This window comes from Rhodamnia argentea, chromosome 1 (genome assembly GCF_020921035.1).
Source record: "Rhodamnia argentea isolate NSW1041297 chromosome 1, ASM2092103v1, whole genome shotgun sequence".
NCBI lineage: Eukaryota > Viridiplantae > Streptophyta > Magnoliopsida > Myrtales > Myrtaceae > Rhodamnia > Rhodamnia argentea.
This window is the reverse complement of record NC_063150.1, coordinates 711,562-738,474: the sequence shown is the minus strand read 5'-3', so window position 1 is coordinate 738,474 and position 26,913 is coordinate 711,562. Positions and strand designations below refer to the sequence as shown.

Sequence of the window (26,913 nt, the reverse complement as noted above, 5' to 3'; positions counted from 1 at the left end):
TAAGCAAATTATGGTGATGTTGATAGTTGCCCAATGCGTAAATGTTGTCAAATTGTCAATTTTGTCAATAAACAGAAATATGGCAAAGAAAATGACTTTTCATATTTATTAATTATGCAAATTGTCGTAAACTCATTGTACGACATCCAATTTAACTCTAAACTTTTCATCTTTATTAATTGAGTCCGAAACCTTTATGCGAAATTCCATTATTGTCCTTCCGGTCAATTTTGATCGAAAACAGTTGACGCAGCAGTGTAGTCAACGTCGATCGTCCTACGCGGTACGATCGGCTTCGACATAGATGTTTTTTGCAAATTTTTTTATTTAAAAAAAACCTTTTTTTTCTCTCTCTTTTTTTTTTATTGTACTCGGAGAGTGGCGAGGGGGTTGCAGCCCTCACTCGCCAACCATAGGCAAGGGAGTTGCCGCCCTCGTTCAAACCAGGTGAAGATCGCTAGACATCGTTGGGCCTCAACGACCCGGCCCATCGGAAATATGATGAAAGCAAATAAGAAAAAAGGAAAGAGAAAAAGAAGAATTCCTAATTTTTTTTTTAAATTGCAAAATCATCCATGTTAGCTTTGACCGTGCCACATGTCAAGTAATGGTGCAACTGTGATATTTGCTAGTTGTTGGGGCAAACCATGAGTTTTTAGCTCGATAAAGATCCATAGGCAATTCATACTTGCCCATAGTATATAAATGCATTAGTCTAGATGTTATATCATGTGCATGTAGTATGTAAAGAAGAAGATCCCTGCCAAGCAATATAGGTGTCGACAAAGAAAGGTTTTTCCCACTCTGGGACTTTTCCACCTATCAGCTCATCCTATTGCCCTCATCATTTAGCATGTATTTCAGTTTAGTTACAGGGAGGGATGACCTAAATCTGTGCTTTCAACTCGACTAACCAATCAGACAACATGATTTAAACCAGCAAATAGAGTAAAGAAACTCGTAGTTGGCACCTTGGCATTTTAGAGCAAATGCCAAATCCAATATACACATTTATTTCCTTAAATTGCAAACTGTCCATGGCCAACGGACCCCTTAACAGGTGTCATACTCCATAGGCATAGGGGCGAATCCGCTGGATGCTTCATTCTAATGCAGTACGTACTATATATATAACAGATAAACAAGGGCTCATACCACTCAGGCTTCATCTTCAAGGAGGCCTTCTGTACTCTCTTTGCCTTCGCTACTTCCCCAAGCTCTCTCTTTCCATATCTTCTCCACCTCTTCAAAAGTCAACCCCTTCGTCTCTGGCACAAAGATACCCACAAACACAATTGCCAACACGGCTACACACGCGAGAATCAAGAACGTCGCACCAGTCCCCACAGCGTCAGCGATGCTAAGAAATGTCTGTGCCACAATCAAATTCGAAATCCAATTGACGGTGGCCGACATGCCTCCACATATTCCACGATATGCTTCGGGGTATATCTCCGAGTTTACTGTCCATGGTACAGGTCCCATCCCAGGTGAGAAGCAAGCGATGTAGAGGGCCAAACCGATGATTGCAAGCCACCCATATACCCCATTTGTGGAATCAGAGGATTCTGCAAAGAATGCACCAGAAAGAATTGCCAAGGATGCCAATACACCGGATAAACTTGCAAGGGCCAGTTTTTTCCGACCAACATGGTCAATTAAGTAAATTCCAACGATGGTCCCTGCAGCATTCACAGCAGCAACGATCATGGATAAGAGAAGTGCCTGCTGGTTGGAAGAGAAACCAGCCATCTGGACTATAGTTGGGCTGTAGTACATCACCGTATTGATACCGGTGAACTGCTGAAATGCCTGCATAAGAAGGAAAAACATCTTCCGATTGACTAAAGATCACAAGTTTAACAATTTTGATGGTCGTATCAAATACAGATTTAACAACAGAATATAGATAAGCAAGTGCAGCCCAGCCCAGTATCATGATTTTGCTTCAAGAGACTAAAGAGAGGCAATAATGGAAACAAAGATACAGTTGATGCCAGCCAGCTATTGAGATCAAATTGCATCTAGTTAAAGTTTAATCAGCCAAAAAAGAGGCAACACCTGATACAGCAGCTTTCGGCTGACTAATGGAAAAAGTATGGCATATTCCAACAATTAAAAAGGAGCATTGTCGGAAGCTAGAATTATTATCAAAGTCACAGACAGTGCATGTGACCTGCAATATATCAAAACAGCTATGAGCCCAACTCCGAAAATATGCTACTCTGTACTTATATCGAGAATAAAACTACCCCCAAATGGAATTTTTCTTCCGGTCCTATCTTGCTAATTTTATTGGTGCCCTCATCTTTTCATACTCTCCAAACCCTTCGGTTGATTTACTCAAATAGCAGTTTGAGAGATATAATGAAATATTCTCTAGTTCAGTTCAATCAAGCAGTAGAAAGGTCGGTTTTATTATTCATACAGGTAAACCTTAAATTTCAGCAACTACTGTGCACTTATATTGAGAATAAAACTACCACCAAATGGATTTTTTCTTCTGGTCCTATCTAGCTAATTTTATTGGTATACGCAGTTCAACAACCTAGAGCCCCTCATCTTTTCATACTCTCCTAAACCCTTCGGTTGATTTACTCAAATAGCAGTTTGAGAGATATAATGAAATATTCTTTACTTCAGTTCAATTGAGCAGTAGACAGGTTGGTTTTACTATTCATACAGGTAAACCTAAAATAACGCAATTACGCCTGGCATATAACACATTATCCTATGGTAATTAATTAACGAACTAGTGCATGACAGGGCTGGCAACCTATATTCAACTCTGGTCTAGGAATATGTACTTCCCTCTTCTACCTAAGGAAAAAATACGACACGTTGACAGAATGTAAAAGAATATCCATGCCATACGACTGCATAGCTCAAGCCCTTCTTGATTCAAAACTTGCCTCAGAGCTTAAGCTTTCTAGCTATTGCCCTGGCAAAAGAAAGTTCAATGTTAGCCAAGTTAATCAGCTAAATATGTTTCACAGGAACATCTAGTGAGTCCTTCCGCTGAAGACATGAAGCAGATCAGCAAAGAAAGCAAAGAAGCATTGGCTATTGCCTTTTGTGAAGAAAATATCGAACATCGTTATAGGTTTCATAGACCGCATGAAGCTTTTCGAGTTGGTAATCACAGTTTTTTTTCCAAATACACCAGCAATCCCCAAAGAAATACATTAGGTACCAGAATACAAAAAGGCCGTCCCTTTGATGGCAAATTTAGCAATAACAAAAGGTTCAATCAAATGAAGCATACCTGCATTACTTTAGAAGCAGCATAAATGAGCCTAATACGTAACAATGACTAACAGAGGATATATCATTGTAGCCTGATGCTAAAAATAATTCATAATTCTGACCTGAAGCCCAGCACCAGCCAACAATGCAAGTCTAATCTCCTTTGACTTAAAAACATCCCGATATCTGACATTATTCTTTCTCCGGCATTCTTCCTCTGAAGCGGCAGAAAGACTATCAATCTCATCTTCCAACCGATCAGGAGAATAAATCTTAGAAAGCACAGCAATAGCTTTAGTTTTATCATCCTGCATGACAATGTCAGGTTTTCAATTACTGTTGTAGAAACTGAAACGAAAAGCAATTGGATGACAAAAGTTTCCAAAAAGAACGATGCTTCTACCTTTATAAAAAGCCATCGAGGTGACTCCGGTAGAAAGAGCATTAGAGAGAACTGAATGACTGCTGGCACACCAGACACTCCCAGCATCCAACGCCATGTTCCTGGGACCTAAGCAAAGTACAAGTACATTCAAAATATTCATCAGACGATATACGCCCAATGTACATCAAAGAAACAAAACAAGTAGAAGGTCTTATATTCACTAAATTCTTGTGAAGACAATCCATCTTAAGAGATATTTCTGGATACCTTTCAGTGAAGAACCAACAAACTAGCAGATTGTTGGACATTGACAACAAGATCCCTTGAAGTAAGAGCTATTGATCTAGCTTAGGATATGAATGTTTTTTCCATTTTTTGTGATACCAATACTAGCTGCCATTGTGCCACATCTATAATCTTGTATTATTGTATTCATGGAGATAGACTTCAGGCATTGTTCTATAGTATATGTAGGAAATGTATGACACAGAACAAAAGCACTTTGAGCAACATCAAGTTATGTTGAAATGAGTTAAACATCAAACTTGAAGTTCGCAATTTTTATGTTCAGAATATGCTTAACAACAAGCAAGTTATCAAAACGTTCATGTCGAGAATTCTCGGGCAGAAGACCAATGATGGATAACCATTGTCAGAACAAAGGATGTTTCCATGAAGGCCCAGAAACCGCATGGCTGATACCAAAACTGGAACAGGACAAACTGCACAAGATAAGCTTGAGAAGTTCTCCAGTAAAGTACAAAAGAGGAAGTAAAGGGCACAAACCACATTATGATTCCAGCAAAACAGATGTAAAGAAAAATATTTAATGTTTTGTTCAGAGCATGATCTGGCAACTCGTTATCCAACCCCGGCAGAGGGGTAAGGTGAACACTGCTTATTTGCTTGCCTCCAATGCTAGCAGATATGTTAAAGCATCGAACTTCATAGTCTCTCTCTAATTAATTTCAATTACTAAAGGAGTCTAATTTCAATTTGACCCTCTTCTCAGAAAGAGGTCAAGAAATTGAGGTGAAGAAACTTATAGCTGAAACCACAAGTATAACAATTCCACATGCAATAAGTTGAACATAACGCAATGACAAGTAGGATACCAATTCCTCATGCAGCAACGGGCCAACAGCAAACCGTAATTCTAGCAGAAAAATCTAGAAAAAGAGCCTACCTATATGTCAGACCTGTCAAACAATACCTACAAACTAGTAAAATCTAGAATAAGAGCCTACCTATATGTTAGACCTATCAAACAATACCTACAAACTAGAGACATCACAATAATGAGGGGGCCTGTGTTGAGCAATGACCACAAAGTGTCAAGAAAAGACTTGATCGATCAGAACCAGTACCAATGAAAAGTGCAGATGATTCCGTCTTATCCAAGGGCATTGTACAAAATCCAGACAGATAATGTACCAAAAGTTTCCACAATTTTTTAAGATCATGTTTGGCTGTTTTCAGAAGTACCATTTTCCACAGAGGCCAATGCACCCCCAAATGATACTGAGATTTGCCAGCCGAGTGACCAAAAATATTATACCCAGATATCACCCTCAAACTCTCAATGAATGACTGTGTTACAAAAGCTTCCACAAGAGTCTCTATCACACTTCATTTGATCTAATTATGTTACGATATTATGATTAATAGAAAATAAAAGAATAATTGACAACAGAGAATGAAAACAAACGAATGAGCCCAAAAGAAATCATTCCATGAGAATTCATTTTCCTCACAGAAAAGACGAAACAACTTGATGGTCTATCTCACTACAGCACAAGAGAAACTTTCATGCTAGAAACATCTAAAGGCATATCTCATATATACAAAGCAAGGGAGGGTTTGTTCAATATTTGCTAGGAAAAAAAATTGAAGTTCATCCATATATTTGTGAAAACTTCTATATAGGTACCGTACATCTGAACTGAATACGCGGACAACCAATGAGGGATGGTCATGTCAAGGTTGGGCCTATAGGACATGACCAACCAATAGAAATTCTCCAACACTTGCTGGTAAAGAAGCCATTACTAATGTAGATAACTTCATTAACATTTTTCGACTAAGCCTAAGGAGTGATGGAACTGCTTACAACCAGAAAATTGTTGCTAGTGCAAGAAATTCTCATGCAGTGTAAACCTACTCTCATAACTTCCCACTCCAGATTACTTCCCAGAGCTAACGATTAGCTGATTAATCGGAAGAAGCTGTCTTCTGTGAGATTTTCAGTGGTGAAAAAAAATATAAAAACTACCACATGATCACCAAATTGATGATTTCAAAAAAGTCCGCTCCTGATATGGGAGTTTTGCTACTTGATCTAGAACCAAATATTTAGCTGTGAAGTTTGTTTGGATTTGCTTAGAAAAAGAAAATCTTGTTTTTTTGCCTTTCAATTTGAAAAGAAAAGAGCATATCTTAGGTTTAAAATCATTAAAAAACAATATTGACATCTGGAAGTCAATTTTTATATGTATTGAAAGGTTTCAAGCATCACATAAAATAGAAACCAAATTGCATTAGCCATAAGATTTTAAGCATGTAATACTTGAGGAAGTCTCACCAAACAGCGAGAAAAATTTATTCCCATGGTCCTTCAGCACTCTCTGAGTCGATTAATTTGGCATGACATGACCATTTAACTATTAATTTATGGCATTCAAACAGGACAACCATCAATCTGCAAATTACAGATGATTATGATCACAAATAGGCAAATAGCAAAGCAAATGAGTGTGACCTCTGTGAATGCAAGATTTATAAGGTATGAGAGAAACTGTCCACCAGTTATCATAAGCACGTTAGTGCTAACAAGGCCTCCCCTTATTTCCGATGGCGAAGCTTCTGCGATATATACAGGAGCAGTAACAGATGCAACACCAACACCAAGTCCAACTAGAAGCCGACCAACAATGAGGACATAAGGATCAGGTGCAGCGGCCATTACTACTGCTCCAACTGCAAAAACAACATCAGCTAAAAGGGTAGCTTTTTTACGTCCATAAGAATCATTAATCCAACCCCCTGAAGCAGCTCCAATCATTGCACCAACCAAGGCCATGCTGACAATAGTTTCCTGCCAAATTCAAGTCAATACAGTATGTAATAATGACCACAATGACCAAAATCTAAATTATGAAGAAATTTAGATAGTCAAAGCATTTTGGAGGTTAACACCCCTCCCACAAAAAGCTCAAGCACCACATTTGTGAAGATCCAGTCTAACCACCTCTATACGACTTTCCAGGTTCCATGAGCTAAAATGTATTGACTAAATGTATTTCAGACACTAAAACATTAAAAAAAGGAGGGGAAAGAACCATAATCCCAATCTTCTGATGCCCGTTAAAGTTTCTCACACTGCTTGTCTGTGGAATTTTTACGGGCCTCATATTCATTTGTCTCCTTCCACCTATTGGTTTGAACTTTTGGGTTAGACATTCTAACATGGTATTGAATGAGGTTTCGCCACAGATTTATTTTGCATTAGGCTCCCCATTCATCAATTTCACGTGCCATTTTCTGTTCAATTTGTTATTGAGGGGGGTTGTTAAAAGGTATCCCACATAGCTTGTCTATGGGGTTTATACAGATTCATACGGTCTCTCTCCACTTATTGGCTCAAGCTTTTGGTTGGACAGTCTTAACAATAAATGTCGCAAATTATATGCTATTCTTCCCAAAAGAAACACTCTCATGTTTTTCTCTACTTTCCAACTCAGAGATGTCAGGCGACAATATGTTTTTCCCTATTTAAAGCTCTCTTTTCGTACCTGCAGAAAGCTACTCTCCTTGACAGCCTCAAAATCATCTTCAATATACAGGAGCGCGCCAGATATGACACCTGTAACAAGCAAGTCATTATAGCCTAGCAGTAGCAAAAGAGTACTTAATTTGTGCTTCAATAAAATATCGATACAACATGCTCCTTTTTGGTGTCAAATACACTCAAGAATAACCAAATTTCTGAAGAAGACAGGCCCATCAGTGATAAGCAATCTCAATTTATGACTCACTTTCTGGATACACACCCTTTTCAAACAATATATAGAAGAGAAGCAGCATCCTCCTACCATCTCTTACTTAAAACATCTCAAACCAACTAATCAGCTTCTATATCTAATCCTCTGATCAACAAATGGAAGGGCAGGCTAAATCGCAAAGCTGTTAAAAACTATGAAAAAGAAACGTTCGAGGAAAAACATGATTTTGTGAGAGGGGATTTACCCCCATAAACCTGGGGACAGCACAAAGAATGTTATGGTGCTCTTGAATGCTGATAATGTGCCAAAGAACTTTTCAGGTGGGGCATGAAAATAGAGAATAATAATGTGACTGAAGTTCAAGCAGAGCCAAAACCATTGAAAGATTGCCCATGGTCAAACTTAAAATGAAAGGCAAACAAATTTTTTTTTTTTTTTTTGGTCAGACAAACAAATTAACATGTAAGAGCAAGGTTGGAAAACAATTACACTGTTTAAGAAATCTCGAAGTGGTAACTATATATCCAGCAAAATGCAATAAGGAAATTCAAAAAGTTGGTAAAAAAACTCAATGTTGCTTCTGTATACAAAGATAAGTTGAACTTCTATTGCAAGATAAATTTCGACAATACTAACGGAACAATGCAAAGTCCTTCCATACATTTGCACCAGCAATTTAACAAATTTGACCGACTTGGCAATGACCAACTCTTTCTGGATAGACATACGTGAGGATAAGTGAACATAGGCCGTTTAAGAACTTTTCGGCAGACAAAAATTACAACCAAATTGCTCAGCCATCAACATACATCAACTAAACCTCGTGAAGCATTGGAAGGAATCGAGATAACTAATGAGAAGCATACATCTAACAACTAGTAAATGCAACCAAAACAATATTCCACCCGAGAAAACTTGAAAATGAGTAACATCATGGATCGCAATCAACAAATTTACGAGCTGCACATGTACTTAGAGACTTACAAGTACACAAAGATTAGCATATTACGAACACATGTCGATATTTACTTATGTAAAGCACACTCGCCAGAAACAGCAAAGGTGGTTGGTACCTGTGTCGTAGCCAAAGAGTAGTCCGCCTATCCCAGCAGTCACAGTCAATCCAAGCACGTATGGATTACTGAAATACGAAATTTTCCGCTCTGGATACAAGTTCAAGTATCCAGAGCTACCCGGCATAGACCCGATCGTCATTTCGCTGCAACTCCTATGTCTATCTAATCAAGAACAAATAGACTTTCGCGATAAAACCACTTGGAACGGCCCAACGCTTCTGGCGACAACAAAAAACGAGCCACCGAACGGAGCTGAGCTCGGGACGACGATAATTACACTAACAATTCACGAAACTCTCCACAACAACCACAGAAACTTCACGAGCTGACAAAAAGAACGTGCTTCTTACACTCGCGTTACTGGTACAAGCAAAACCCCCAAAAGTTTCAATCCAAGCCCAATAAAAGTGCTTGGAAAATCGACAAATTCACTCGAATTTGAAAGCAAGACTGGGAATTTATCTCTCGGAAAATGTATAAGAGAGATAGAGAGAGAGGGATCGATAGATATACAACACAGAAGAGGACGATTCGAGTTTTGCTTCGATCAGTTGACGAGTCCAACCAAATTAGCCTTTATATTTGAAGCAACAACGACAAAGACAACCAGGTAATCGCAGAATCACTACAATCTGGACTAGGAACGAGCTTCCCTATGCTCAGAAATAGCAAAAGCTCAGCCCCCGAAAAACCACTGCCGAGCTAAATCCACACGATCCCACGCCGGAACGGGAGAGACGAGATTCGGCGACAATGGTGGCTTGTGAAATTGCAAATGCGAGCCGAGACAGAAACCAGGGGGCGAGAAAATTCCAGCAGCCAAGTTTTCTTTTGTTTCTTTTTTTCCCGAGAAAATCGGCGAAGGGAGGGGGTGGTAGTTGAAAGAAAGTGAAAGCATCGAGAAAAAGTAACAACGGAAGTTCTCCTCTCGGGGACGATTCGGCCACGTAATTTTCTCGGGAAAATGACGGCCCTTTTCGTTTCGTCTCCGTTCGATGGATGACAGCGGGATTTGACAGTATTTTGCCCTCGGTGAAATCACGTGCATGGAAATCCTACGTGGCGGTTTGGTAATCAAGGGCCGATTGGTTCCGGTTCCTTGATCGATCTTCGACCTAGTATCGAAATCGATCCTGTGATTCTCGTATCATTTCATTATAAAAATATTTACTGATCGATTGATTATTTTATTTATCGGTCCATGTTAAAGATCATGATGAAGGGGAAAGCAGATTCGTTGAATCGATTCTCGGATAGAATCAGCATTGTTCCTCGGCCAATTTTAGATTTACGAGATAGTTAAAAAAAAAAAAAAAGTTATTTCTAGAACAGCCCTCGAATAGGTTAGTCTGGTCCGGTTCTCGAATGAAAACGGGCTCGATGCTTGGCCTTAGCTTTGGAGATTGGTTTAAGACTACGCTTTGCTCGGGTTTGGATCGAGTTAGGTCGAGTCTCCGATTGGGACAAATTCACGTGTCTGAAAGGATTTGATGATAGGGTTCGTGTCACGAAAAATTCCAAATCGATATATTTGTGATAAATTTATCTTAAATTATTTTTTTAACCATGAAAAATCCCAAACTGGTACACTTATGATAAATTTATTCAAAACTATGTTTTTGCCATAAAAAATCATAAACTGGTACACATGTGACAAATTACTCTAAACTAAATTTTTTGAACACGAAAAACTTCAAACCGGTATATTTGTGACAAATTTACCCATCGTTAAATTAGCTTAATACCACGGAAAAATTTCAAATTTATACATTTGCAACAAACAGAGAGTAAAAATCCTAAAATTGTATATCCATGAACAATCGCGTGCCATATAACTTAGCAATTTGATGGTTAAATTTAACGAAAACTAACAGAGGGTAAATTGATCACGGGTGTACCAATTTAGGGTAAATTTGTTATAAATGTATCGGTTTATAATTTTTTGTGGTTAAAAAATAATTTAGAATGAATTTATCTATTGTGTATCAGTTTATGATTTTTCGTAGTATTAATCCTATACGTGATTGACGCGGCGATTAGGATAAGATGTAATAGCCGAAAATCCGACAAAATCAAGGGATCCCACGTCACGCGCTCGCGTAAGTGACCCACCGGTACTCACCTCCGGCTGCCACTTGCTCTCGACGCTTTCACTCGCCGAAGGGGCAAATGCGTGACAGCTGCACGTTCCGGTCCAGATGAATCCCATCCCGTTGCCCCCCCCTGCGTTTCTGGACAAAAGAACGCATGACCGCCGGTGGGCCCCACCCTGACAAGTGATAAGTCCCCCACGAGCAGCATCTGCCGGGACGTAGGATTCCGAAAACATGGACGGACGCTAAATATAAAACGTGGGGAAAATAAATGGGAATTGCCATGATCGATGTACAGGAGGACTAGGGCCTAGGGGGGTCGCCTGGCCTGGGCTTATGTTGGGGGCCCACCATTTTCTTAATTGGACCGATTTTGTTGTCTATCGTATTAGTAAAAACCTCATGTAGGAAAGTCTATTACACTTTATAAACCTCTTTCTAGTATTAATGTACTTCCTTCCAATTAAGGTTGTCCCCATTTTTCCGCTCGATTAAGCAAGCCTCTCTCTAGAATTAATGCACTTCCTTCCAATCAGGATTGTCCCTTATTTTTCCGCATAAAATTGATCACGCCGGGGCGAATCCAGGGGAGCCGGGTCCAAAAAGGATATTGCTTATTCAGATTTGCGAAATCTTGCCTTTCGAAAGGGATTGGGGTCGAGGGCCCATCGACTCCCCGCCCAATCGATGACTAGATAGTGGTATAATGTTACACAAGTGACCACAAATTTTTCAACACCCTCCATTTACTTATATGGAAAAAATCATTAAAACTCTCAAATTATGCATACCATGACATATTTAACCTAAACTTAATCCTTCAAACTATGCACATTGTGAACATATTTACCATCTCGTTATAATTATGTTCTAAGTCACTGTTAAAAAGCTAACGTGAATTCAACGCGGTACTTTTAGGGATAAGTTGCTTTGATATAATGCATTTACAAGTGCCACATCATAGAAATAAATAATAATAATTTACTATTCACCGTGGCGCCACATCAAAGAAAGAAAGAGTCATACCATTGGCCTCTTCTTCGAAGAGGAAGTATTGTTCATCGCGGAGTATTTTCATTGTCTTCGGTCACTTGGCCAAACTCTTCTGGCATCTAGCTTTGCTACCAATTACTATCTCGACATTCAACGACGCTCGTTGGCACTTGCCCGAGCACCCACGAGCTGTGGAGATCAACGTCAAACCCTTAAGCAAGGCTTCGAGCTCAAGCGGCCATGGCAACCGCGAGATTCAAAACTCGAACTTCAAGTTGCTTCGAAGCTTGGCCCTAGCAGCTTGTGATGAGATTATACCTTAAACCAAGTTTCTAGATAGAGTGGTCATGGCAGCGATAGAGTTTGAAACTTGCTAATTACTTTTATGGATAATGATACAAATAACTCTTAAACTTCAGCCTAATATGTATTGTCATCCTTGCACTTTTAGTTTATTCAATGTGATATCTACACCTTTGTTGCATGTCTAATAAAGCCACTGAACTATATTAAAATGTTTAGTGTAGCCATTTTATTCATTTAAGATTAGAGATAACATTTAATATTTTCATATAGTGCATGGACTAAATTGAACATGTATAAAAAAAATTTAGGGATCACATTAAATATTAAGCTAAAGTTCAGGGATAGTATCGAATAAATTAAAAGTTTAAGGGCCATATTGCATATTAAGCCAAAATTTATGAACCATTTATCTTATTTTCTTTTATTTTTAGTATTGGGCGGTCACTCTTACCAAAAGTCTCTAGAAACTCTTAATGTGTCCTATATCTACTTTATGGAGCCAAGGCATAAGGTAGAACTAGAACACATTGGAGACTTTCAGATTGCAAGTGTTTAGGATGGGTTGGGCTAAGACACAGATGAAGCTTTAGGCCTAAATATAACTTGTGGTAATTAGTAGTTGTCCTCGCAAGAAAAATTACCACGCATGAAAAAGTCACCGAATGCAAAAATGCGTTTGTTTCGTGAAAAATATTTTTTCTACAAATAATCAATTGTATCACTTCTAAAAATGAATAATCAAATTTTTTTTACCGACCACAAAAATATTAAAATATAAAGAGTTATTAATAATTATTATTTAAAGTGATTTAAGCGATAGAAAATATTATTTAAATCATTCGTTGCAACAAAACGGAGCCTAAATATGTTATCGGTTGTTTTCCTTTGCGATGAATAAATTAATTTAATAAAAAGCTGACTCATTTTTCTAATCTTTTTTTTTTAATTTACGACGCAGTAAGAAAACGAATGTATAAGAGTTCATCCACAAATAGTACTTTTTTTTTACCTTTATTAACGTATACATAAATATTTGACCTAAAAAAAAACGTACACATAAATAGTTTAAAACTCCCTCACTCTCCAAGGGTGCTCGGAAATCATGATGTTTACATGAACATTAGCATGATTACCTACCTACCCAATCGTATTTCAAGTTCAACCGCACTTATATTAAGATTAAAGTCTTATCCATTTGTAGAGAAGTCATCAGCATTATGCTCATGTATAACTTCCATAAAAATGTTCGCACGATTAATAATATCAGCCAGGTATTAATTACACGACCTTGATTATCAACAATAGATTAGCTGAAATTAAAACCATTTATGTTGAAAGCCATAGTTTTTCAATTGTTTTTTTTTTCATTTTCGCTAATCTTGAGAGGCCCTTATTTTGACTTTTAAAAAAACTTAAATTTTTTCATAATAGGTAAATATTGGCACGGATATAAATATATAATTTTTGCAGGGGAAATTACTGAAAAAGTTCTAAACCTATTACAATTGTGTCAATTCAATCCTAAACTTGCTTTTCTTTTATTGATTCAGTTCTAAACCTTTTGCAATTGTGCTTTTCAGTCCATCCGACGAATTTTGGCCGGCCGACATCGACGTGGACGCCGACCAGCCGACGACCTAATATTTTAATATTTTTTATTTTTTAAATAATTTTTGTGTTTTTTTTTCTTTTTCTTTTATCTTTTCCTCCCCCCCCACCCCAAGCCGGTTGCCATAATCCGCGCGACCAGCTAGAGGGGTGGCTAGCCGACTTGCCCGGCGACGGCGAGGTCAACCCTCGCCATAGCCGGGAGAGGTCATGCCTAGCCATGGCCGGGAGAGGCTCGACCTCGCCGGCCCGGATCCGGGCTTGCGAGGTCGACCCCCGCTGTGGCGGGATGAGTTAGCCAGCTGCCCCTCCGGCTGGTCATTGGATTATGGCAATTGGCTGGGGCTAGGGTTGGGAGTGGGTTGGAAGGAAAAGAAAAAAGAAAAGAAAAATAAAAAACATAAAAAAATTATTTAAAAAATCATAAAAATTCAAAAAAATATTAAAATATTAGGTCGCCGACAGGCCGCCGTTCACGTCAACCCCGGCCGGCCAAAATTTGCCTGATGAACTGAAATAATACAATTGCAAAAGGTTTAAGATTGAACCGACAAAAAAAATATTTAGGATTGAATTGATACAATTATAATAGGTTTGGACTTTTTTGATAATTTTTTGCAATTTTTGCGTAATCCTTTAAAACTTAGTACTATATTAGATTGGACAAGAAAGTGAAAAAGTGACTTTTGACTTTTGATAAACCTAGACAAACAACCCTAATTTAAATTAGGATTAATAGGACGAAAAACTTCAAATTGATACATTTGTGATGAATTTACCCCAAACTATTTTTTTACCACTAAAAATCCAAACCTGGTACACTTATATCAAACTTGTACACTTTTGACAAATTTACCATTCGTTAGTTTTTGTTAAATTTTACTGTCAAATTGCTAAGTTGGATGACACATAATAGTTAATGGGTTTTTACTCTCTGTTTGCCATAAATGTATCGGTTTGAAGTTTTTTCGTGGTACTAATATAATTTAACCGAAACTAACGGATGGTAAATTTGTCACATGTGTACTAGTTTGGGGTTTTTCGTGGTACAAAAAATAGTTTGAGGTAAAGTTATTACATATGTACTAGTTGAGGTTTTTAATAATCAAAGTAATAATTTGAGGTAAATTTGTCACGGATATATCGATTTTGGGTTTTTTGTGGTCAAAAAAGCAATTTGTGGTAAATCTGTCACAATTATATTAATTTGGAGTTTTTCGTAGCATTAACCCTTTAAATTAACATATCAATTGATTAATATAATTTAAATGAAATACAAATCGCATCACCAAAATCAAAGACACCAATGCTATATTGTAAAATAAATATCTCCATAATTCCGAACTTTGTGAAGCATATCATCCTCCTCAAAAAAATAACAGAGAAGGTTGCCGTAGCAGCGCTCTGTCTTGGCATGCGAGTTGACCCTCTCCCACGTCTCTGCTGGTATTGTCTTCGCGGTCCTACCAAGTGAGCTCTCGTCCTCCCTCAGTTATTTCTTCCTCATAAACAATCGCCAGTGAAAAGGGGGTGTTATGATGCGATCTTGCTGCTTTTGTTATGGTTGCCCACCAACTGTTTGTGGTAATGTCTCTGTGTTGGGGTGGTTGCTCTCTCTGTAGTGTTCATGTTTTGCCCTTACCCTTTTAAGCATGAAGATCATAGGTATTGATACTCCCCATAACTTTGTTGATTTGTGTTGTGGGGCATTAGGATTTGTGGATGCCCGGGTGCATGAAGTGTGAAGTACTTCAAGTACAATGTCACAAAAGTGGCTATTGCTGTAGAGCAATCAACAACTAGCTGATTGTTTTTACTGAGTCTATCCATGCTTTTGTCCTGTCCGGGCTATGATTTTATAGCTTTTGCTCGAAAAAAAGGTGGAGGTCTTCCTAAATTGTTTACCTTGTGTTAAGAGTGAATGCATCACTCTTTCATGGCGCTTTCACTCACTAAATTTGAAGGGTCTTGATAACAAGCTAACTGGAAGTAGAAACGAATAACACCTTTCAAGACTTCTTCAAAATGAATGAATGACGCATTTCAGTTAAATCGCTTCCTTCAAATTGACATTTTAAACTTTCAACCAAATTAAAAAATGCTTAACAAGTGCCTAAGGGGCACACTTTGACATTTTCCAATTTTGAATGCATCACTTTTTCATGGTACTTTCACTGACTGAAATTAAACTTCCTGGTGAAAGAATCCCTAGGACAGTAGCTGGGTGAAGTCTAAGCTTGGATTAAGTTAGCCCCAAAAAATACTCCTGGAACACTGGAAAAACAACAACATTGTACCGATCCGTCCCATGTGTCTTATTTTTGTTCATAGCCCAAAGAACTCCTTGACCTCTTGTTTATTGCTTTAACGTGCACAAGTTTATGTTTATGACTGAAATCATGGATTTTCATTTGCGATGGGTTAATTTTTAAGAAGTAATGGTAATTTGTCAAAGGTGTTAGTAAACTACACCAAAAAAAAAAAAAAAAATACGAGTTTCATATACATCAAATATGGAACTTCCCTGTTGAATTCAAACTTCCATTGCTTTTATAGTCTCTACTCGCAGGCTACTCCACACTACTAAGTAGACTCAAATTATACTGGAGTTCCTTCGACCGCTAGGATATGAGTTGTTGAACAGCTTTGGTTGGAAGTTTTTGTTTTGATGTAAAAGCCCCTGCAGTTCAATCACTTCTCAGTATAATTGTTACTTCTACCTATTCGACGACTATTTGCAAAAGAGTGAATATGAGAAACCAAAAAAAAGTCATTGTCAAAATGTTACTTGACAAGTTGCACTCCATTTGGTTTACTAGGTATGGACATTGCACAATTCTACCTCGATGGAAACACAGATGCAGTTGAATTTTGTCCACATTATTCTTACAACCATGTTCTAGCAGCTGCGACTTACACGCTGCAAGAAGGCGACAATCCTTCTCGATCTGGCAGCATAGTACTCTTCAATGTCAATGCTGGTTCAGGCCAACTTGATTTATTACACTGTCTGGAATCCACTGGTATTTTTGATATCAAATGGAGCCCTGTTGATGCTAACATAGGACGTCCCTTGTTGGCACAAGCTGACTCGGATGGTTATGTCAAAGTTCATGGCTTGGAGAGTTCTTCGGATGGACCGGAAGAAAAAGGTACCCACTATCTTCCCTTTGTGTCGCTTTATCTGTGGTAGAAGGGAAGTGCTCTTTACTGGTATGGTAACAGTTTTACAATTATTTGGCTGTATTCGTGTGCTCATCAATAGTCCAGAGAAGGAGAATTAGTGCGATAACATTTGTTTGTGTGCCATTGTCCTGCCAAAGTAAATACTCTTCCAGACATTGATATTGAGGATTGTAAAAATTTAGTACAGTTGAACTTCTCTTTTGCAATTGATAGGTTTGTTGGCACAAGTTCTCACTGTCTTTTGATGTTTGGATGTTTCTACTGTAGTAATTACTTGAGATGGACGTGACGCAGGTCTTGTGTTGAGAGAGGGCACCAGTGAAAAAATCAGTTCTTCTATGTGCCTATGCCTGGATTGGAATCCTTCAGCTACATCGATAGCAGTGGGGCTTTCTGATGGCTCTGCCTCACTATTATCTCGCTCTGAGACCAAACTTGAAATCGAGCAAGAATGGAAAGCACATGATTTCGAGATGTGGGCGGTTTCCTTTGATACCCACCAACCCCACTTGTTATACATGGGCTCAGATGATTGTAAATTCAGTTGTTGGGATGTCCGTGATTGTCCCTCAAAATTAGTGTTCCGAAATTCCAAGGAACATAAAATGGGTGTTTGCTGCATCACGAAGAGTATGTCTGACCCTAATGTGGTCCTTACTGGTAGCTACGATGAACACATTAGAGTTTGGGATATAAGATCAATCTCAAAACCTGTAAATCAGAGTTCAATCTGCTTGGGGGGAGGGGTTTGGAGAATCAAGCAACATCCTCATGTACCCGGTTTAGTCTTGGCAGCTTGTATGCACAATGGATTTGCACTTGTTGATCTCAGGGGCGAGGAGATTAAAATTGTAGAGACGTACAATAGGCATGGCTCACTTGCATATGGTGCAGATTGGCAAAAAGGTGGGTCAATAGATGGCAAAAGAGAGAATATGGTGATTGCTACTTGTTCCTTTTATGATAGACTTGTCCGGATATGGACACCGCAGTGTAATATATTTGCATGACCCCATACATTCTTGAGAATTTGTGATGACCAGGATTTGTAATTTTAGGGGCTTTTGCACTAAATCCTAATCTATTGTAAGAATGCTTTGAAATTAATTTTGGAAGTCCTTGCTGGACAAACTTAAAAGCTGGCAATGATACTTGTCTTTCACTTGATGTTTCCGCCTTTCTATTGTTTAACTTTATATGCTTAAGCCCTTGAAAGAAATGCTCCCTTGAGTAATTTATATGGGGGTGGATGCTTTTTCTGTCTTGGTTGTAAGTGTTAGCAAGGTGTAAGTTTACTTATTCAATGGCGGTTTATATATTAGATCAACCAGATTTATCATGGTGGAACCATGATGGAAAACTAAAATTTACCTTGACCGTTAATGAAACCTATGCTCTTTCCTTTTTCTTTCTTAATCCTCCAATTGGAATAATCATTTTAGGAGGTACTTATCTTACTTTTATAACTTTTTTTGGGGCATTTTAAAATTTTAAGGTACTTCTTTTAGAAATGGTACTACAACTTCAATTAATTATTTTTGTGCCATTGACACCAAAAATTAGCATCAATCTGAACTCAAAATTAAAATCTTAAGTGGGGCTAATTCATCGATATGTTCTAAAGAAGGAGCCAAGCTCAAAAGTTAACAAGATCTAAATTTAGGGGTAAATTTACCTTTGGAATCATTCAACTTTCCAATCTTCCTTTCTAATCAAATGGTGTTTCATTCTACGTACATTGCTTGTTCCTGGCTATCAATCCATCAATCAATGGGACTGGCATGACAAATGCACACTTTTGATCTAATTGAACAGGCTTGAATTCTTCTAGTTTGTGTTCCATTTGACCTCTTGAAGGTTCAAATTTCAAATTTTTTTGGCGTGCCTCAACTTAGTGTTTAACTCTATATTTCCTCTAATTTAAGTTGCTATATTTGGTTTGGTAGGTTGTTCCTTCAACTACCGATTTGTTTGACCAAAATAACTGTAATTACCTTCATTTAGCCTCATTCTCCCCTTTAATCTCGCAAGGGAAGGCTTTTAAGCAAAGCTTGTGCCTCCCAACTCCTTCCCAGTTTGATTTCTTCTCTCTTTTTTGGCTTCTGTTCACTTTCTTAGTGCTTATAACTAGTATTCTGGTAACATTCAATCCTGTCTCGTCTCTTGTTTTTGTCTGTTCGTTTTGATCTCCCATTCAATATATTTGTCCGACCTCTCTTTTGGGAGTGCCGGTCTTATTGAAATTCCTGGACCTTTCTCTTGAACTTCTTTATTCGTAAAATGTCCTTATCAACTGGCGAATCCAGTGCAACAGCCGAAACTGCTGGAGCTTGATTCGACGTGATTCTAGTGGAGGGAACAGTTCTTGCCCAATTGCGAATTGAGTTTCACCAACGTCCCCAAAGACGAAGATGATCACTTCAAGCCGAGGAGTGGATAAATTTCCTGCACTGGGTTCGATCTTCATCACCAGAGAATCAAGAATGTTATGTGCTGAACAGAATGATCGAGTCTTTAGAACCGGACAGAACAGCACAGGTTCATCTAAGGTGGAAATTGATGATTTGGGTGAGGAAAATCATTTTGATTTCGATGATAGTGATTGCACGTGGTTGTCTTCAGATCGTTCGTCGCCTCGTTCGATCTTAGATGAATACTGCTTGTCAGGATCCTGGACCCTTGTTGATAAATGGTTTTGCTCTTGGTTATCAAGAGTTCATTTGAGCAATGAAGGTGCATCTGTGGCTTTTGCAAGCGCCCCCCTGGATTTAGATTTCATTCACGTGGATGATTTGAATGACGATGCAGATGCAGAAAATTGGTTGATCACTTCAACCGAAATCTCCCAGTCTCCTCGCGTGATCCCGAGAAATGAATCCACAAGTCGCAAGCGTTCATTGAGCCGATCCGGCTCCATAAACAACCTTCATTCGACGTCATTTCCAAGTTCAGATGAGGACACACACAGTTATTTGCTCTCTCTGGTGAATCTTGATGAGGAAGATTCAAAGCTATATAGCGACGTGGATGGCGATTTGGAGAATTTTCCATCAGATTTCCCTAGCCCATCTTGTCGGCGCGGTAACAGTCCTGGAGCAACATCCTCAATCTCTACCGGATTGTCTCTCCTCGAAGCGGCGCAAGGGAATTCACTAAGCCATCTCTCTTCAGAAGATTTTCCTGGAATTGCTGCAGAACTCGAGAATCCTAACAATGAGCCATTTTTCTGGCCGTTCCAGAGGAAATTCGATTGGGATTCCGATGAAACAGTGCGATTCCTGAGTATGTCGCCACGGAAGTTCATCGTGGAACGCAAAATTCCCAGGGGGACATCTTGCAAACCTTCCGTATCGCATTTCTTGGGTAGGAAAGCGAGTCCGAGAGAGGGTTCCAAGACAAGGATTGATCAACTCAGCACAAGATCAGCAAGTTGCAACAGATCAGAACTCATTCATCCGAGGACAATTAAAGTGAGTCGGAAGGTCGGCGACATGGGGCCGTCGAGATTGAGCAGGACGAGTTGGAGAATCTCCACGAAAGCTGCACCTTTTGTGGATTGAAAAATCGTATCCTAGATCCAAAAAAGAATTCCCAATGTTTCTCCTACCAAGAATTCATTCCAGGAAGGACCCTGAATTTCTAGGGAGATCAGGAGAGAGGCCTTGCTGGATTGCTTGCAATGGAGTAAATATTGGGCCTTGTTGGATTATTTGGGCTTGGGCCTTACCCCAAAATTTGAGCCCAGTTGGTTTGGTAGCTACTCTTTACGCATGCACAGTTTTTTGGTAATATAGAATGTTGTGATACTGAATTACTGATACCGACTGATGCAATCCAAATTTAGCTCTTGTACTAAACCTATTTTTTTTATTTATTGTAGTAACCTAATTCACGCGAGGCAAAGGGATTTTTTGTTTTTGGTAAAAATAAAAAAGAACCGGTTCTCATTAAGTAGCAAAACTAGAAGAACAACAACGGCAAATGAACCGAGGAAAAATAATCAATAAATGTGTAGAATTCCACCTCAAAGAGTTGCTTCGACCGAAAAAAAAAAAAAAAAAAGAGTTGCGGTATCGAAAAGGCATAGCGGGCTGCTAATCTAGTAAATCTACACATATTTAACCGGACTCTTGGGACTAAATCTCTGAGATATTGCACGTATACTTCACTGGTTAAATGACTTCTTCCCTAGTGCTACTTAAAAGTTCAAGTGGCTATCTTACTCAGCTAATAATGCATCTAGCAATGTCCACGGGGGATTTTTATTAGCTAGCTAGGTCCACAGCGAGGGTGTAAATGGAGTTCTACTAGGACTATTCTATCGTTATGTAAAAGAATTTCCCATGTCGGATCGGAGATTTCTGAAAAAATTATCACGTGTTAAAAAATTGGAATCATCAACTCTTTTTTCAAAGTTTGCAAATGATCATCTTTTCTTATTTATTAGGTTTAATACCATAAAAAAACCTCAAACTGGTATACTTATACCATATGTATCCCAACCTAGTGCTCATGTACACATTTATCCTAATCTGAGATTTTTTCTGGTAAATGTGGCATGAATGTATCGATTTAAGATTTTTTGTGAGACGAAAATTAATTTGGGGTAACCATGGCATGGGAGTACCCGTTTGGATTTTTGGTGGTAATCACTTTTTTTTTAATCTTATTTATTTGTCTTTTTTAATTTGTAAGTGAATAAACTTTTCTATTGAATTGCCGCTTTTGTTTGTTATGCTTACCAATTTTTTTTAATCTTCCAACTCTTTTCGAAATTATCGATAGAGTGATTATGAACTTTTCTCCAATCTAGTTTAACTTTATATTCTCTTCTTTGAATTATTTACTAATGTTTATTAATTTTTTTTTCTAAATTAGCAACTTGCTTATCACTTAAAAAAAAAAACAAGCTTATCCTATTTTTAACCAGCTTTTATATACCTTTATTACTAACGGCTTCAATTTTGCCAACTATTATAGGAAATTATAAACCTTAATTTATGTGACATATCAAGTTTCTCCAATTAGAATACCAATTAATGTTGGGTTAGCAACTCTCATTTGAGTCTCTTATCAATAATAATTTGTTTTCCCTAATTTTAAATGTGAGTAAAATTTTGCAAAACATAAGAAAGATCGGAAAATTTAAAAAAGAAATAAAGTTGGATAAATAAATAAAACGAGAATTGGTAAACAATAGTATGTGATAATCTCATGGAAAAAAGAGTCTCACCTCTACTTAGGTGGGTGTATAATCTCTAAAAAGGAGTGAGTAAATGTAAAACTTGCCAAGCAAGGCAAATAAAAACTCAATTAATAACAGTGAGTGTCGGTAAATAACTCGGGTTAGAGTCAGCAAACCCGAAACTACTTGGTAAATGAATGGATGAGTTATTCTAATTTAGGTTGATAATTTCATACAATATTAGGTAAATTCAAAACATTAGTAAGTTATGCAGATGAAAGTAGGTAAGTTAAAATCAAAATTGGTAATTTACAACCTGTGAAAAATTGGGAATTTCATAGAAGTGTTAGTCTGTTACTAACACATGGAATAAAAGTCCCGCAGTTATTATTATTATTATTTTTTGACAATTATTGAGATTTACCCGATCAAAAAAAAAAAAAAAACGGCAAGTTAAACGGCAAGTTTCATATTGATTGATCGTTGTCCCCAATAAATTCTTAATCCACAATAAGTTAAGGTCTTGGAACTTAAAAAAAATTCTATTCGATATTTTGAGCCGATCCTCACATTTTAAATTTCGTCTCTCAAAACTTTAATGTGCAAATGCTTTGCCAGCGATCAAGTCATGAGACGTTTAATCTTCACTTCTTTAAATAATATCAGCGTTTTATTCCTCTAATGAAAGCAATAACATAAGCAAAACCATATTAGATCATTTCTTGATTTCAATAAAACTTCTCATGATGCAAGGATCGTAAGAGGATTAAGATTTTGATTTCACTGAAAGTTTAAGAATCTAACAGAGTATCCTATCTCAAAAATGGAGTAAAGCAGTTGTATATAAATGAGATGTGTTAAGATATAAAACATCTAATAAAGCGCAACCACGACACTTCATAAGAAATTTATCACAATGTATATTGTTAAGCGGTTAAGAATCAATCAGTGCATTCCTGAAACGCTCTCAAATGATTTTTAAATGCTGAAAAGATAAGCTTTACTCCTTCGTATTTGTAAACCCAATATCGTCAACACACCGGCATGTAAAAAGTACAAAACTTCAAATATGTATCACTTAACTAGCGGAAATAGTTGGCTTCGGACCTTCTTTTTGTCTTGCTACAATGATTTTTCCGGCTGTCCACACTCATTGCAATGTATTTCTTGATTTAAGACCAATCTTTTATAGAGAAATTAATCTAAGCATGGAGCAAAGTTTTCATTTATTTTAACTTCTTGCTTCAAATCAAATGATCTTTGTCCGCAATGGACGAGAGAATTACAAAAAATAGTCTTAAACCTATTGTAATTGTGCTAATATAATCCTCAACTTTTTTTGCCAAATCCTAAGCCTTTTCACATTTGGCCAATTGAGCCCATCCATCCAATTTTGGCCAGGAATTGATGATAAAATGGACACTGGCCATCATACGTGACACTGCCGGCATTGATGTAACATTTTTTTAAATTTTTATTTTATTTTTTCTGTCATTTGTTCTTTTATTTTTTTTATTATTATTGATGGCCGACAAGAGGCCATCGACCACCGAGCCTCCGCCGGACGATAGCGAGGGCTTGCTGCCCACACACTCGGCTAGGACTTCATGCCCCGAGGCGATGGCTCACTAGTAGAGTGCAAGAGCAGCTAGCCCTCGCCCGGTGGCCAGGAGGTCGACGGGCCTTGACCGGTGGCCTCTTGCCAGCCATTAATAATAATTAAAAAAGAAAAAAGATAGAAAGACAAAAAAAAAAAGCAACCAAATTAAAAAAATTCACGCCAGCGTTCATAGTACTATGTAAGATGGCTGACATCCGCGTCATCAATTTTGGAGAAAAATTGTCCGAATTGACTCAATTGATATAAATACAAAATATTTAGGTCTCAATTAACCAAAAAAAGGCTAAATCAGCGCAAATGCAATAAGTTAAGATTTTTTTGATAATTTTCCCATCATCACTAATTGCTAGATCATGAGGACACTTGCCATTCTTTTAAAACAAAGTCTACTTCAAGATTTTATTTGAGAAAATAACATCATTTCATGTCTTTAATTGGAATTTTTTCTACAAGGAGGAGCCATGTTTCTTATATTGTATTCTGGTTGTGGGGGCAAAAGAGTCTTTATGAAGAAGGAAAGAAAGGAAAGTAAAAGTAGGTTTTACTTTTTGACAGTTTTTGTAGTTTTTCTCCGACTTATCCTGCGGCAGCCGTACGAGAGAAAAGCGAGGGAGCCGCACAAGTCAAGAAACGTACGAGATGTCCGAGCCGCGGCAAGAAGGTTTCTACGGTTGCACAGTGCTAGGGTTTTTATATCCAATAGAATTATTTTTATTGTAAATATTTTGAGTTTGAGTATAATTCAGGTATAGAAAATACTCAAATGTACGAACGATCTATAGTGAATTATTCTTACTCACTCTTTTCATGAATGTAATTGTCGACATTCAAATCAAACCATATAAATATTTGATGTTCATTATCATGTCTTGTTTGTTACTTGAGGCTCTTCGTATTAATTTATTTGTAAGATATTATTACTTTTCCATGTTAATTTTACAACGTGTGTCATGCAATAAGATTTTGAGTAACAATTTTTTCCTTGGAACTCTTCCACATTCCCACGAAAGATTATCTGTAGTTCATATGATGATATGCAACGTCTGGTAAAGCGCGGCCAAAGTACATCATAAGAAATTTGTCACGTCGTCTATAGTTCAGTGGTTATGAATTATTCAATGGGGATAAATAGTTGATTAGACAACATGGAGCATGACAACTAGAGATTGTTGGTATACCAGCATTGAATTTTACATTGTCGGTCCGTCGACATTCAACCACGTGGAAAACGAAATAGTGAATCTGACATGACCTTGGTTGTGCATATGAAACACGTGGACATGGATTTTATGAAGTACTAATGAAGTAAAGAACCAAAATAGATAAATAAAACAATTTATGAATCGATCAGCGTGTTCCTGAAAGGCACTTGAAGTAAAGAGGCATACGTGGGACTTTCGGATCAATGACAACGAATCCGCCCGCCCATTCTATTTCCGTGCCAGAGGAAATGGAATTCGAGCCCATAATACAATATTCTTGTATGTCGATTTAGCAAATCAATGCCTTCGGCTACCTAGACATACCTCCAAGTTGTTGATTGGAATTGGATGTGGTGGGTTAATTTGGTTGGTTCCCCCGAAGGGCTATCTGATCCGATCAACTTCGTAAGTCGTAGCTTGCTAGCGCGCATACTCTTCCTTTATCTATGAGCAAGAAGTCAACATATTGCAAAAAAAAATTAAGAACCGCAATAATCTATACTGAAAATAGTTTTTTTCGGTCCGTTATCGCCTATCGGAAATAGTTGAAATGTTCTCTTTATATAGCTTAATCGCAACAACATGTAAAGGTTTAAAATTTTTCGGGGAGGGGCCGGGATGAAATTTGATAGATTATTTTCAAAAAATATTTTTCAAATTTTGAGTTTTTCACTTAAACAACGCACCTTAAGATTTTAACTGCATCATCATTGCACGTATAAGCTACATGAAGAGTTCGTCAATTTTGCATATCAGCATATTATTTCAATTTGTCATCTCATTACTTTTGCCAAGACTTCAACTATTTTACACTTTACTAGTCAATTTCATATATGTTAGCTTTGTGATCTCCAGTCACTGTTCTTAAAACCGATCACATCTTTCTTCGAGAAAAAAGCCATATTAAAAGTCATAATTCCCATGCATTTAAAAAACGACCCATTCCTTCCATCAATGCCCGAGGAATGTGTTGGGAAAAGCTTGTATCACCGGCCAAATGAACTTGGGATGCCCATTCAACAAGGGCATTAATTAATCGAGAGCACATACATAAGTGAAAAAATTGTCCGAAAATTCCGAAACCTATTGCACTTTTATCAATCAAATCTTAAACCTTTCATTTTATTAATTGAGTCATAAATCTTTTTACGTTTTATCAACTGAGTTTGTTCGGCCAATTTTGATTTCATACCTTTTTTATGTCGTGCTAGAAAGTTTTTTCCGAATGTCCACACTCATCGCAACGTATTTCTTGATTTTAGATCCATCTTTTATAGAGAAATCTAAGCATGGAGGAAATTTTTGATTTATTTCGACTTCAAGTTTTAGATCAAATGCTCTTTGTCTGCAGTACTTTTTTTTTTTTTTGCTTTGAGTTGGTCCTCCCGTTTCGAATTTAAACAGCTTTTAATGCTCAGTGTGTTTATACGTCCGATCTATAAGCATATCTTTTCCAGCAGTCAAGTCATGATACGTTCAATCTTCTTCAACTTAAATTATGTCCTCGTTTCATTCGTCCATTATAGCAATAACATAAGGAAAAAGCATATGATCATGTCTTAATTAGGATAAAATTACTCATGGTGCAAGGACCATTAGAGACAATATTATTATTTCGGTTTCACAAAAAAAAAAAAAAATTAAGGTTTCAAAAGTTTGTGGATCTCATGGGGAATCATATGAGACAAATAGAATAAGGTAGTCGTCAACAAATATGAAGTCATGCTATCATGTGAAATGTCTTGCAAAGTGTATATACTTCATTGACTAAAGATTCCTGGTATACCTAACGTTGGACAACATATTTCACTCTTTTGGTCCCTTGACATTCAAACTAGGAGTTGTTAGAAAATTCAACCTAAAAGCTTAAGCCGATAGGTGGAGGGAGATCACATGAATATAAAAAATATATATGACCCATTTACAATCGATGTGAGACAACAACAATAACTTCAACACCCCCTCTCATGTGCAAGCCGGATTACGGGCGACACGTGGAAATTGACTAATA

At 37.6% G+C, this 26,913-nt stretch overlaps 3 protein-coding genes across 6 annotated transcripts; 2 read left to right on the top strand and 1 right to left on the bottom strand.

The window, feature by feature from the left end:
* Window positions 1-907: 907 nt before the first annotated feature.
* On the bottom strand, window positions 908-9,657 carry LOC115745192 (inositol transporter 1). 2 transcript variants are annotated; one of them, XM_030680604.2, is made up of 7 exons: window positions 8,706-9,657; window positions 7,423-7,493; window positions 6,390-6,725; window positions 4,279-4,338; window positions 3,650-3,757; window positions 3,369-3,554; window positions 908-1,812 (listed from the first exon to the last, which is right to left on the bottom strand). In XM_030680604.2, exons 1-7 carry the CDS (start codon window positions 8,845-8,847, stop codon window positions 1,159-1,161), a joined length of 1,557 nt encoding a protein of 518 aa, XP_030536464.1. In that variant the 5' UTR covers window positions 8,848-9,657; the 3' UTR covers window positions 908-1,158. The 2 variants fall into 2 exon arrangements, with proteins under 2 accessions (XP_030536464.1, XP_030536465.1); XM_030680605.2 differs by lacking the exon at window positions 4,279-4,338 and having other exon boundaries at window positions 8,706-9,653.
* Window positions 9,658-15,033: 5,376 nt separating this feature from the next.
* LOC115745193 (diphthine methyltransferase homolog) lies at window positions 15,034-18,058 on the top strand. Of its 3 annotated transcripts, none has more exons than XM_030680607.2 (3): window positions 15,034-15,178; window positions 16,528-16,860; window positions 17,189-18,058. In XM_030680607.2, exons 2-3 carry the CDS (start codon window positions 16,530-16,532, stop codon window positions 17,902-17,904), a joined length of 1,047 nt encoding a protein of 348 aa, XP_030536467.1. In that variant the 5' UTR covers window positions 15,034-15,178; window positions 16,528-16,529; the 3' UTR covers window positions 17,905-18,058. The 3 variants fall into 3 exon arrangements, with proteins under 3 accessions (XP_030536467.1, XP_048140317.1, XP_048140321.1); XM_048284360.1 differs by lacking the exon at window positions 15,034-15,178 and adding an exon at window positions 15,232-15,292; XM_048284364.1 differs by lacking the exon at window positions 15,034-15,178 and adding an exon at window positions 15,320-16,418 and having other exon boundaries at window positions 16,479-16,860.
* A 357-nt stretch (window positions 18,059-18,415) lies between these two features.
* Window positions 18,416-20,777, top strand: LOC115745245. The gene is made up of 2 exons (XM_048284347.1): window positions 18,416-19,432; window positions 19,517-20,777. Exons 1-2 carry the CDS (start codon window positions 19,306-19,308, stop codon window positions 20,452-20,454), a joined length of 1,065 nt encoding a protein of 354 aa, XP_048140304.1. The 5' UTR covers window positions 18,416-19,305; the 3' UTR covers window positions 20,455-20,777.
* Window positions 20,778-26,913: the final 6,136 nt, after the last annotated feature.